Below are 14,367 nucleotides of genomic sequence, written 5' to 3'. Positions count from 1 at the left end.
ATGAAAGGTTCCGCTATAACTGGACCCGTTGCAAAAGAATGTGCCGACCTATGGCCCCGTATAGCCTCTAATGCGAGTTCGATTGCTTAAAAATTGTTTAGATTTTTAAATAAAGTTCATAAAAAACATATTTATTTATTTTTATTGTATATATTTTTTATTGAATCTTTTAGGAAATTCAAAACTTTATATAGTTGCACAAGAAGAGAACAATTGAGAACAAGGAGAGAACATTTGTATTTTACACTTTGGTCGGTTCAGTACGTTCGGTGGGTTTAGGTCGCGTTATATCCAAACTAATGCGTCCAGTGGCTCCTTTAAATAAAGCGTAACAAACTTCGAAAGTACAGCCTTCCAGTGAATCGCCATTGAATTTAGTTATTATGTCGCCGCGTTGTAGTTTATTATCGATGTCAGCGTAACCAGCGGAGGTCTAGAAGCAATAACGGTGAGCATTAGCAAACAAACATGTCTATGTCCGGCTTATGATTCTCGTTATCGAGTATACTACAACTGCCGATTATCAACTCGCAGTGAATAAAAAGTTTTTCGATCGTGAAATAGGTATTAGCTAACATATTCAAATTACGATTGACCTTACTCGATATCGAAAACCATAAATCGGCTCCTGCCTGAACGAAGAAGCACTTACAATATCAGATATTGTGCAACCTTTCTCATTGGGCGCTAGCGATAGACCCAATTCTTTACCCGATTTCTTAGTGAACTCCACTTTGAAATTCTCAAGTTCTGGTGGATCTGCTCGGTACACTACATATGTGACTTTATCGTAAGCCATGTGGAATAGTTGATGCACCTTTAGCGTTGTTATTTCATTGCATTTAACTTGAGCTCCGTTCACTTCTACTATGTGATCGAAAATTTTCAGGCGTTTATCGCTGGCCAAGACACCTTCCGGATAGATATGGGTGATGACGCAACCAGTCTGCAGAATAAATACATTTATTAGTATGGAATGTGTTATATTATCCGATTCGTTGCATGATAATAATTCTATATTCCTAATACCTTATAAATACCTTAGCAAAGTTTAGACTAAAGGATTATATCGTCTTGCCGCTGGACGAAACTTTGCCACACTTATGCTATATGGTATGTTAAGCTTACGAGCATGGTACGTTAAGCTATAAGCTTTGAATTTTACTTAATTAATAATTGAGCAGAGCTCAAGATAGACCCACCTTTCTTTTTATCGATTCGATATCATTTCAATTCAATAATAATTTTTTGATCGATTCAGAATTATTTTTTCAACCGATTTAAGTTTGTTTATCCACGAAATTTTATACTCGAACTACAGGTCGCAATCTTGAAAAGCATTCAGATGAAATTTGGTATACTAAGGTTATTTCGGATCAAAAGTGATTTGGATAGAATCATCTTGACGAGCATTCCCTGCGTAAGGTGTGAATTGCGTGTAATGTTTATGACAACATTTCTCGACACAAACCGGTGAACAAAATATATTTCGGAAATTTGGATTGAACTGGGCCATTTTTTGAAGCCCCTCCCATATCAACGTTCGTACAAATAGAATCGTTTTGCATGAAAAGAAGATCAAATTTTTAGTGTATTATAAGGAACACTGGTTCAGAATAGTTATTTAACATAGAAACTTGGTACGTTTGCACGACGTAGGTCCACTTTTTTTAAGATAAGTTTCGCAAACTTGGGTTGCGTCATTTCAGATACTCGAATCCCTTTCACAGGTAATGTATTGGAGAAAGTGGCGTAGGATATTGAACAGTGGGTCTATCCAGACTCTAACCTTCTTACTTATTTGAAGTTAATTTTGTTTATTTGCTCCCTCTCAAGACTGTTTTGAAATGCATTCCAGTTGTGTCATAGTATCATGTGCATTTTTAAATTTGGTCTGGGTCCATAAGCTAGGACACTCTAAGCGAATTTACAATGAAATCGTGACCGTTAAGATTAGATAGATTGAGAACCTAATCTCTTGAAGTGTCTAGCGGATATTTTTAGGCGTTACAAATGAAATGATAAATTAATTACATCGAAAATCGGTAGTGATTTTAAGGATGAATATTAAGAAAAATCAGCGCTGACAGCGCTTTTGTCTCGTATTTTTAACTAAATTAGTATTCATTGCTTTTAAATTCCCTCCCAAGGACATTTCAGCATAGAAAACATGTCTTTTTAATCAGAAAACTTCAACAGATCAAAGCCAACACTAATTTTAAAACAGATTTTTAGAAAATGTTTTTCACAACTTTATACCCATCACCGAGGATTAGCGGCATATGCATCTTGTTAAAACGTTTGTAATCCCCAGACGGAAGCATAAGATGCATGTGTACATATATTCTACTGATTTAAGTACGTCCGTCTATCTGTCTGCCTGTGGTAAACATTCTTCTGTTTGCAAAAATTAAGCGAGCGGCTTCAAATTTTGCAGGACGATTCGAAATTGCGGCACGCAGGTTCGTATTGAAATTGGATCCAATCGATGAAACGATGCGTCCAGTAACTTGAGCGCAACGTAGCCTGATATCAACTCTATTTGTCGCTTATAAACAAGAAGAACAAGAATATGAAATTTTATTTATTTACCAAAATGTTTACGACATCTAGAAAGAAGCCTTAAAAGTACGTATTATTCATCAACCTAGACATGTCTGTCACTCTGTCTGTCCATCGGTCCTTTAATTATTGTGGTAAGCATTTCTCTGATTGTAAAAATGAAGATGTTCTTTACACGCAGGTTGATATTGGAATTTGGCAAAGCTGGTAAAAGGATACGCCAACAGAGCAGTAAAAATTGAGAACAACTTGGCTTAATGGGTTTTTTTCCTGTTACGCATAGACTGTGACATAGACACATGATAGAAGTTTTCATTTGTATTCTACAAAATTAGAAAAAATTGGGCACGCCCACGCTAAATTATAGAGTATAAAAATCAATTTTTTTCTTTTTTTTTAGAATAACGATGAGGAATATACGAATTCGGTCGTAGAGCGAAGTTAACACGCGTACGTATATTGTAGTCGTCACTTCGCCTAACACTCGTACGCCAAAAGTTACACATTATTTTCATGCAAATACATACTTTTCAGGAAAACCCGCATAAGAGTGTTATTCAAAAAATAGACATACTTGGTCCAAATTCGGTAAGATTGGTGTCTGTGTGAATTTACTGTTATGAATTAATTTTAACCAATGAAATATTAAAAATTATACCTTTTTACTCTAGAAAGATTTAGTTTTCGTAGGGACGGTTGTACAAGGCAGGGTTTAAAAAATTACCACAGCCGAACCAAATTTTTTATATTAATTTAGGACGTCAAAATACTATTACAGAGCCAGTTTTGTCGCCGGAGTGTTTCAATTTTTTTCCATACAACGCCTTTGCAAATGGGAGCGTGGCTTATTTATATAGGGAATAGTCGAAAAAGTGGACCAAACCGAAGCATTTTCAATAGGGCTCGACCTTAGATCAACGGACATTCTTGTACTCAATTTTATCGAAATATCTTAAAAATTGCGGCTTGTAGGGTGATGGCAAATTTACGCGGGGAAACATCAGATTGATAGACGGACAGACATGCTTGTCGCTCTCGGTACAATAAAAGGTAGGTGTATCCTAAGGCCTTTTGCGTATTCCATACCTTCTTTGAAAACAAAAAAAAAAAAACTTTAAGCGATTCGTTATAGATTGATTCAGCGGACGTGAAATGAACTTACGATTGTTGGAATTTTAGATGAATACAAATACGGTATCACTTTCATTTCTGTTACTTTTACCTTAACGTAATTATTTTTGCCTCCAACGACAATTACGCCCAACGGTTTTTTCTCTGCTTTCACTTCTATCAATGTTTTTCTATTTAATTCCACTTCACATGTTGCCGGATCTATTGGTTTTTCCGGTTCTTTTGGCTTCTCTTCTTTCTTTTTATCTCCTTTATCGGCTTTATCGCCATCTTCGGCTTTCTTGTCGTCTTTCTTTTCGGACTCTTCCTGTTTCAAACTCATTACCACCAGATTAACAATGCCTTCGCTACGTTTTAGTAAAGCCACTGCCTAATAGGGAAAATAAACTTATGCCTTGATTTTCTTAAAACTAACTAAATTTAATTTTATTGTTACTTCACCTCATCGTATGTGGACTCCAAGGTAACATCTTTGTTTACAGCCATTAATAAGTCACCAACTTTAATACCCGCCTAATAAATTATAGGAAAAGTTTTTTTTTGGTGAAATATTAAGCCCATTAAGCGTACATACCAACTGAGCATTTGATTCTTCGCGTAGATCGGAAACGAATATACCGTTGCCAACTTCTTTGTGTTTGCCATAAATAACCATAATACCCAGGAAACCCTCTTTTTTAATGGGCACTGAACGAGCTTTGGGAAATTGATCGAATAGGAATTTGGTCTGGAAAAATTCAAATTTTACAAAATATATAGAGAAAGGAAAAAGTCCAAGTTTCTTCTCTTTTGCTTACATCGTCAACTTCGGGTGGAAATCGTTTAACTGGTCTTACGCTCATATCGTCAGAGGCTTTTCGTCGCGATGTTATCAAAACAAGTTTATCACAATCGACATTTTTAAATATGACTGAAGCGTTGAGATGACAGCGGTTTTTCAAAACATTACCATTAGCTTCAAGTATTTCGTCGCCAGGTTTTATATCTGCCGAACCGAATAGGCCATTCGGATTTACACCAGCCACAAAGCAAGCCATCTTTTGACGATCACTATGGCCCGCCAAAGCCAAACCCAATGCTTGATTCGGTGGTTTAGTTATTTCCACTTTTCGTAGATCACTCATTAAGTTGTAACGTTTTTTAATTTTGGCTTAAGACAAAAACATTAGAGGGAATAATTTGAATTAAAAAGAAGAAGAAAAGCAAAAAAAAAAAGGCAACTCTTTGTACCCATTGTATAGCCAAATTCATCTTCGGTTTCTTTATCTCGATCCTTTTCGCTTTTATTTAATTTACAGTTACCCGCTGAGGCACGATCGATCTGTTAATGCAATGAATGGCAAGTCTTAACAAAACGAAGAAAAAAATAAAAAAAATTTTAAAAATAATAAGACTTTACCTCAAAACCGGCCTCTGTTCTAATACGTCCCGTCATATCACGTGTATCGTCCTCATCGTCATCCTGATAATTGCTATCCATTTTTGACGACTGAATTGTCGAAGTATTTTTAAGTAAAGAATTAACATTCGGTGGCTTTTGCTTAATGCTGGGCGCTAGGTTAAAATGAAATCATTAAACTCTTTGAGTAATTAAGTTGAAAAAATTGAAAAATATTTTTTCTATCATACCAGGCCCAAGCCTAGGCTTATTCTGTATAAAACCATTTTCTCGATTATCTGAAACTTTCTTTTCTTCTTGCTGGAATCAAATAATAATGAAATAAAATAATATGAAATCTTCTCAATACTTCGAATTGATTAGTCATTCAATTCTTTACCTTATCGAATGTTTGTATCTCTAAATTAATTTGAATACCGGCATCTTTAATTAATTCAATCACTTCTTGTTCGGTAGCATTGCGTACATCTTTATCGTTTATGGATAGTATGCGATCACCAACCTAAAAAAGAAAAAAGAGAAAAAACAAGTAATGAAATCTTTTATATCCGAATTGCAGAAGAGAGTCAAAAAAAAAAAAGAAAGAAAAAAATTATCTTTTCATACTATATAATATTTTGTGGGCATGGCTGAAAGTTTTTATTGTGCATCTAGCGTAATGTTATGAGTAACGAGCGAAAAACACACGAAGCAAATATCTTATCAGTTTTCATGTATGATAGGTGTGCCCTTTGATCAGATGGGGATACTTAGGTGCATTCCCAACTTGGCACAAGCCACGAACGTAAGTACTTTATGGGGTTTTTGAAGCTCACTTCCGAGTGTTGCAAATGTTTTTAGAAAGAAATTATGTTGTGATGCGCCATAATGTTGAGTGGGCGTCCTCGTATTGTATAGCTGCCACAACGTAGCCCATAGAATATACACGAAAATTTTAATAGTCTTATCCATAGTAGTTTTTGGGTAATCAACGAAAAACAATTTTTGTTTTTGCCTTCAAGTTGTTCCCAGTTTACTTGGCACTGTGGGCGTGAACTGATTTCGACCATTTTCACTACCAATCTGTGCGCAAGAACTTTCACTGTTTTTGCCGAATTTGAAGACGAAAGCTTGATTTTTGCGATCAGGAGAATATTTACACCAGACGGACAGACGGATAAATCGATTTAGAGTTTAATGTTGATTAAAAACACTGTTGGCTTTCTGAAGCGTCCTTTTCCTATTTTCTCTTATGAAAACTCGTATACGAGAAGTGATCCTATATTCATTTGTTCCAAATTTAGTGTAGGACACTCATATATCTAGTAGGTATCCTTTTAAAGCCTTTTTTTGAAAAGATATTAAAGAAAGACACGAAGTGCCATAGGGCCAAGTTTAGTGTTTTACTTGCCGCTAAGTTCAAAAAAAAAGTTAGTATAGCAAATTTCTTTTTCTTCTTTTACTCAGCAAATTAACAACCAAAAGTTCGCTGGGATGTGTAAAAAAGGGCCAATTTGAACACAGAGTTCTTTGTTTCGTTCTTAGTAAAGTTGGGGTTAGATGTGCTACATGTTGTTATTATTTTTAATTATTTTACTGATTATTTGATTAAAGATTTTTTTTTTTTAATTCTCCGTCTATGTCCGCCACGTTATTCATCTAATTTTTTTTTATACTTTTTATTAAAATACGCATATTACTCGTCTTCATCATGTAGGATAGAACAAAAGAGTGAGGAGCAAATTTGATCTAAACATATCGAGAATTTTTCAAAGAGTTATAGTTTTCTTGTTACCATTTTTGAAAGTGACGAAAATTAAAAAGGCTCTCGAAGAAAAAATTGTACAAGTTACACGAATAATTTACAGAATCATAGATCAATGATTTATTCTATTATTAGTACTATGTATGGATTGGAAAAATTCATATAGCATTCTCCGTGCAATGCAAATGAACGAAACGAAATTTTTTACAAAGTCCTTCAGTTTACTTACCTTTAATTTTCCGCATAAATGTGCTGGACTCTCGGGTACAATGCCTTTTATAAAAATTCCTGTCGTTTTTGTATTCGGCGAGTCTTTAACCTATTTGAAGATAGAGATTAAAACGCGAAAGCTTGTAGGTAAATCTTAAGCGTGAATAGTACGATGCTCACCTCTCCCCTTACTATACATATGCCAAAGGATCGTTTACCAGTTTTATCCAATACTACCGTATGTATGTGACCTTGGGGAAAAGAAGAAAGAAAATAATTAAGAAATTTTTCTCTTAAGATCGATTAAGAAGTTGACAGTTGTTCAATAGTTTATTAATTGTAAACTTATTCCTAAGCTCAGGAGACCTTAAATATCTAAGTAACAATACTTCACTTATATCGGGAGTTGCTATTGAAAATATTGAACAAAATTGTCGGCGTTTTTTCAAAGTAGTTTCAGTTTCTTATCTATTGCGGGCGTGTTTGTTAACAGAACACAATTTTCTTAACCTTGGATTCTTAACTAATCCAGGAATGCTTTCGCTGAATTTTAACTCTCTCACTAATAGTTCAATATTTTTTGTTTATCGTGAGCATATTTACGAAGGGATTCAACTGTCAAAACAGGATGTTAGTGGGCTGATCTTCCGGTCGAATATTGTATCTATGCAAAGAGGGGTATAATATGGAATATTATTCGTCCCAGGAATTTTGAAAATTTTAAATTTCTTAATAATGTAAACAGAATAAAATCATGTGTGTAGTTTTTGTGGCGGATGTAAATATTAAATATGTAATCCTCTTTTTGTTTTGGTATTAGTTTTGAAGGGTTTTGTCCTACTGGAATACGAAGCGAATGGTTAACGGTCCTTCCATTCGAAAACGTGATTAACATATCGATCATTTTCTAGTTCGCGGACACAATACGCGTTTAAGAATTTATCAGTGAAATAAAATAAAAAAACTTTTAAAAACACTAAAAACTGAATTTAAGAGGCCACGACCCGCCCTTAAATAACCGACACCACTTCGCTTGCTTTATTCATTAAACGGTCTTTTCAAAATAAGGTCTCCTATGGTAAGCGGTTGGAAAAGTAGTCGGACTCGAACCATGCCCCTCTCGAGCCAAAACATGTCAGTGTACCAAATTGCCTGTAGGCTGAACGCACGAAAACGAGACGGACATTAGGACAGACGAACAGGCAACCTTAGATCGATTCAAAAAGCGATTCAGAAATTGATTCCGATTCGATAGATATAATAAAAGGTGGATCTATCTCAAGTCCTTCTACTTCATACTTCTGCATGAATTAAACATGCTTTGTACTACAAGTGATGTAGGGTGTAAAAGTGTACCCTGTATGTGATTCAGATCAGTTAATTTTCACGATTATATTACTATCATGGACCAATTGTCATCATAAAATATTACAACTTACACCTCTTTGCCAAAGGGCTCACTACTCATCACAACTCTTATATGGAATGCAATTCATGTTTGGTCCCTTTAATTTTTATATCAAATTACAACCATAGGCAAATTTTCATCACCAGGTATTATATGTTCGTATCGGCAATGAGCTAAATCTGTTGAAGGACACGCCTACAATATTACGTAAAGTAAGGGTAGCTATGTTCTTCAAAATAATAAAAAATTGTGTTTTGCTAGTTACTCATAAGCTAAACGGGATAAATTTAAAAAAATTTGGCTGTATGTTATGCTATGGGTGACAAAATGGAAAAAATCGGTCACGCGTGTTTAGTTTTATTGTGTGTCAGAATTTAATTATTTTTTTCAAAACTTTTATAACGCAAACAAGTAAGATTCAAAAATCCCATAAAGTACATAAATTCTGGGCCAGTCAAACATTCAGAATGCACCTAAGCAAGTCCGTTCATTCATCTGTCCCTCTGTCCGCCTGCGTAACTTTGTAGTATCTGTGATAAACACCCTTCCGTTCGCAAAATTTACATAAATTTGCAAAAAAAGATTTGAAAGTTTACGCAAACTTTTCAAGAAACACGCCTACAACGCCCACACGTCTTTGTAAGAAAAGCTGTGAACACCTTAGCTTTCCGTGTTTTTTGCTTGCCACTTATTAATTGCAAGAAATACATCAGATAAATAGAACAAAACCATGCCCGTCCAATGCTATAGAGTATGAAAATTTAGTTTTTTTGCTTCTTTTTTAGGATCACGATGATGGGTATAAAAGATTCGATTCGATTTCGACCGAATATAATTTTCTTATTTGTTTTCCATTAGAAATCTTACATGGAATACGATCCAAAAAATAGAGGTGTATGGTCCAAATAAAGTTACTTTCTATCTCGAATTACTGTTGTGGACCCAATTATGACGTGAAATTTTGAAAATGAGATATTTTGTATGTATATTTTCCAGTTCAGTTTACAATGTCGAAGAAATTTTCTTCGTATAATTATTTTTCATATAACTAAGATGTTATATGGAGAGCGGTCGAAAAAAAAAAAGTGACCGAAAGCATTTTCGTTAAGGTTCACGTTGAGCCCAAAACAAGTCAGCGTATCGCCTATTCCGTCAAAATGTCCCAAAAATTGTGATCTGGAGCTTGAGCACGTAAATACAAGGGCAGACGAAAGACGGACGCACAGACGGACAAGATTAAGTCGATTAAGGAAGTGATTCTGAATCGTTTAATCTAACGCAAAGTGGATCTATCTGAAGCCCTTTTCAGTGTTACATACATCCGCACGAAGTTAATATATCCTGTACAACAAATAGCGTAGAATGTGGAAAACATAAGGAATATTATTGGACTTGTATTTTGTACCGACAGATATTGATCGCGATCTAAATTTATTGCTCGTATTGCTCATTAAAGTGATGGCGTAAGTTGAAATGCAACGAAAACAAGTAAGAAGAAGAAGTTTATATTTTTCGAGGAGTATGGAGCATGGTACCCCACTCTCCGAGCAACAAGAGATCTAGAGAACTATATAACAGAACAGATTGCCTTATTGTGGACACGTGGACAAGAGGAAACTAACGAAAACGCCGATTCTTAAGGGAATTTATTGCGATGATGTTGACTTTTCAGCGACAAGGTGGAAAGACAACCAGATTGTTGCTTTGATGTCCACTTCTATTGGCTCACAACCCGTGCAAAAATCTGTCGGCATGACAAGCGATTAAAGCAACAGATCGCTATCCTCTGCGGCAGAGTCTAATATGCGCATAGAATAGCTAACTGGATAGCTACTTAGGTCGCTATTGCCTATCCGCCTATTCTACCATCCATTGGACTTTACTGCAAAGGGCATTGTAAAAGGCTTTCCACACAAACATCTACTGGCTGATGCTCTTTGCAATGTGGAATCTCAGCCTGGCCTAGTAGTGGCTCTTTAGAGGCGAAAAAACTTAGAAGACTGAGTTGTAGAATTCCCCAGTGGCCATGTGGCAAATACAATGTTTGAGTGCTAAAAACAATTGTTTTACCCGTTTTCGTTGACTTCAATGTAGTGACTGACATTATTATTAATGTCTGAGGTATTATATTATTGTAGGCAGTAAACTAGTAAAGCTAAAGTAGCATTTTGGCATGACGGTGCAGAAATATGTCAATATATTGTTTTGAAAATTAAAGCAAAAGTTTTATTTAGCTTTTCTTTTTTTCTTTATTTTCCCTGCCGCCATTTCCGGTTGATTTCAATTTTTACTTATTAAAAATACGTATTCATGCGTTTAATGGTTAAAAGCGCGGACGTTGTTATTCGAAAGAGTAGTTTGAGGTAAAGCGGCAGACGACGATAGGTTAACCATTTGTGTTAAAATTTTTATTTTTTTGTTTTTTATTTCGAGCCAAGGCATTCGTAAGATATCTTTCGATATCGTAAAGATCTACGCAGCCAAAATAATCTTAGAGTTCTCCACATAATGATGAAAAAATTCATTCTTTCACGTCTCAACGTTATTACCGTGACCACGAAGAAGTCAACATAAGAGTGTACGTAATTATGATCTGATTCCTGTTTCAGAGAGTGTCGTAGTTACTCCTGGATGGTTTGCATTTCTCGTAAACACAGTGTTGGTCTGCCCACGTTATAATGCTACCTATATTTTGATATCGGGCTAACTTAAGTCGAGATTCTTCAATACAATAACACATCAGTTGGCTTAATTATTACTTGTGGTTAAGCAACGGCTAGATCCCAACTTTACCATGACAATGGCTAGAAAATGCTTGGCTCTTATTAATTACTGGTTTATACTAGAAAGGGGGTTGAGCAAATCGTTCGTACTGTGATGATCTTACAGTAAGGAAAAGTTATCTAGTTTTCCTGACTCCATCAAAAGGAAAAGGGTAAGTCAATCAGTGTTTATTCTTAAAATATCTTATATCTGAACTAAAAGTGTTTTGCGCTTTTTATTCTTACAACGATCAGAGACGATCATTGGAGTGCTGAAATTTGTTATCGGGTCACGCGTACGTTAAAAGTTTTATCAGTTAACCAAGTCTCGGTTGGAAGACAAAAAACCCTGTAACACTTCAAAAGACCTTCATGGAGAAAGAAATTGCAAATTTTTCAAAAATTTTTCCAATGTTGTTGCAATATTTGACACATGGTGTTTTCCTCTCTTAGCTGCTGGTGGCTATTAAAAATTGATGGTAGTGACAACGCATGTATGCCTTCATTGGTCTGCGCTATGCACTTCTCGATCACCACTTCATTGACGGAAGCGGATTGATTATGAATCAATCACAAATTTATTTAAGAGTAGAAAACACAATTCTTCGAAAAATGCACGTTATACTCCCTTCTCAACAGCACTTGAATTATAAGTTCATAGTAACGACACTAACTCAACTAAGTAATGAGTAGTAACGAGTGGTGCGAACTTTTTAGGCTGTTCTTAGAACAACTTAATATCAGATATATTAGGTGCGCAAATGATGGTCTTCCACTGAGGTCTTGGTTACTTCATAAAACGCACCTGAAGCATTCAAATTTCCTGAAATTTCATACACAGATAGCTTCGATATTGATATTTGAAGATGTAAGTTTCAGTTGTTTACAAGCTATCGTTCTTTTAACTGAATTAACCTGGAGACCTAGAAGATGCAGCTAACGCTGTACGAAACGCTTAAGTTGTCTTGGAATTCACATAGTCGTGAAAACCAAGAAATTCACGTACGTTTGTCCCTTTGCAACTTAGGCTGACCTTAGGCAGACCTGGACCCGTACGATTAGCACGTTTTCTGATCGATGCAGTCATGTTTAGCGGACGAGAGGTTCATAAAAGTCGGAACGGTGCGAAAATGAGACGATGTTTATTTTGCCTCGAAACCGACAAATTTCTACCGAAAGGTAGAGCTACAAGCGACACAATAAACGGCAAAACACTAAAGATGATGATGGTTTCAATTAATAAGCTTTGCAATATGTGTACTGTAACTAAGGTTGTATTTTATAAAAAAACACAACAAACTCATATGCATATCTATTATTTAATATAAGTTTATCTGTAGATTTGATCAGTTAATGAAAGACAGGTGGGAAGTTCCAAGTCTGATCAAAAGGTTGTTGCAATTTTTTCTACAAGCTAGAGGTGGACGCTTTGTAACTTATAGTGGTGGAGTTATTTTAATTGAATGGAGAGCAAGCCTTGCAAGCTTTTCCTGTAATTGAATCATTAATGTCACGTATATGTTGACAGGACACGATAAAGTTGAAAAGATCGAATTAGTTGGTTAGATCTATCCATCTATCTATGATATCTGCCTAACTTTTTGATTGATGACCTATTAACAACACAACGCAATGAATCTTTTCCTTCAACAGCTCTTATGTGAGAAATATATTAAGTGCTAAAAAAGCCATAGACGAAGCCGTTCACATTGTGGCCGAAAAAAACATTTCCTTCAGTATTCCTATCCATTACGCTGTAACGTTAATTGGGTTCTCTGGTGAAAATCCTTTAAAATGTTGCGTAATTGTAGAATCAGTCACTAATCGCTGTTAGACTTTGCATCGAAATAAGGAAGAAACGAAAGCGTGCACTTTATCAATAAGTGAGACAAGATGTTAAAAGAAAAGATTTCTGCAGGTGGATAGGCTTAAGTCCGAAGATGAAATGCCGACTTTGCTTTGTTATTTTGATCGTTTATCTAAAACTCATGAAATCGCACTTATGATGATATTTTTAAAGAAAACTAGGCCCTTACGACAGTTAAAAATCAAGAGCTTCCGACAAGAGCATCTTCCTTAAAGCTATTTACAAAGCCCAACGTGTGTCAATAAGACAGTTGAGCTTGTCCTGATAAGCATTAGTGAACAGTTTTTTTTTTTTTTTATTTAACAGTAACACACATACACACACACACACATACATACATACATACATACAGGCACGCAGTAATGCAGTTTAGTCACTGGCTATATTTATTCATATTCGTGTTTACGCATGCACTCGCTCATATACATACATATATCTGCAAGTACAAACACAAGCGTATGCATATGTACGTAGATGCGTAAACATGTGTAAAAATACATATGCAATTGTATATGTGCTCGTATTATATATATATATGTATGCGTATGCATGTGTATAGGTATATGAGCATGTATGTATGTATTTCGTTTTCGCAAACGCCTTTCACTTCAACTCCTTTCTTGTTTGCATTTCAGAGATTTTTTTTTTTTTGTTTTTTTCTTTTGTACACTTTCGAAATACACCGTAAACCGTTCGCATTGCTTGACTTATTTTTAGTTAATTAAATTAATTCTTTTTATTTTGAATTTTGAATTTTTTTTTTTTTTTGTTTTTCAATTTAATTTATACTACATTTTTTTTTTCTATTATTTTATTAAGTATCCTTTAATCCGTAAGTAAAAATATAATAAACGAAGTTTGAAAACAAAAAATAAAAACTCAAGTCATTGCATTTGTATTTCTGATCGTCTTATATCTTTTTGGTCTTAATCTTTTAAAGTGATTTCAAACGTAAACTCACCGCTGCCACTAGCATTTAATTGAACCATTTTTTATTTATTTATTTATTTTTTTTTTTTAAAGTTTATTTAATCTTTTTTTTTTTTTCTTCTTTTAATTGTTTTTCTTTCAAATGTTATTAATATTTTTAATTATTTAAGAAAATTCAATTTCTTTTTTTTCTTTCCTGTTTTTCCTATAAAGAGAGATTGAGAACGCTTTGCCTTTAAATGGCATTCTATTCTAAACTGATTTGCTTCTGTTAGGCAATTGCACGCTCGTCTAACTGACTTAGTTAGTATTTTCTTTTATTTTAAATTTTCTAAAGCAAACGTTACGTTCAGC

The 14,367-nt window shown here is 34.8% G+C and overlaps 1 protein-coding gene across 1 annotated transcript; it reads right to left on the bottom strand.

Annotated features, from left to right (window-relative positions):
* Positions 1-134: 134 nt before the first annotated feature.
* LOC119635894 (inactivation-no-after-potential D protein) lies at positions 135-14,144 on the bottom strand. Its single transcript, XM_038030921.1, has 13 exons — positions 14,045-14,144; positions 7,227-7,297; positions 7,066-7,155; positions 5,472-5,594; positions 5,323-5,392; positions 5,093-5,247; positions 4,924-5,014; positions 4,491-4,843; positions 4,268-4,420; positions 4,135-4,206; positions 3,785-4,063; positions 653-946; positions 135-433 (listed from the first exon to the last, which is right to left on the bottom strand). Exons 1-13 carry the CDS (start codon positions 14,070-14,072, stop codon positions 242-244), a joined length of 1,971 nt encoding a protein of 656 aa, XP_037886849.1. The 5' UTR covers positions 14,073-14,144; the 3' UTR covers positions 135-241.
* Positions 14,145-14,367: the final 223 nt, after the last annotated feature.

Source organism: Glossina fuscipes, unplaced genomic scaffold (genome assembly GCF_014805625.2).
Source record: "Glossina fuscipes isolate IAEA_lab_2018 unplaced genomic scaffold, Yale_Gfus_2 27, whole genome shotgun sequence".
Classification (NCBI taxonomy): domain Eukaryota; kingdom Metazoa; phylum Arthropoda; class Insecta; order Diptera; family Glossinidae; genus Glossina; species Glossina fuscipes.
This window is presented reverse-complemented; position numbering and strand designations above follow the sequence as displayed.

Coding starts and splice junctions, on each gene's coding strand:
- LOC119635894 (XM_038030921.1), bottom strand. CDS start 14,072: ATGGTTCAATTAAATGCTAGTGGCAGCG. Junction 7,298..14,044: donor ATTAAATGCTAGTGGCAGCG/GTGAGTTTACGT, acceptor CTTTTCCCCAAG/GTCACATACATACGGTAGTA. Junction 4,421..4,490: donor TTCCACCCGAAGTTGACGAT/GTAAGCAAAAGA, acceptor GAATTTTTCCAG/ACCAAATTCCTATTCGATCA.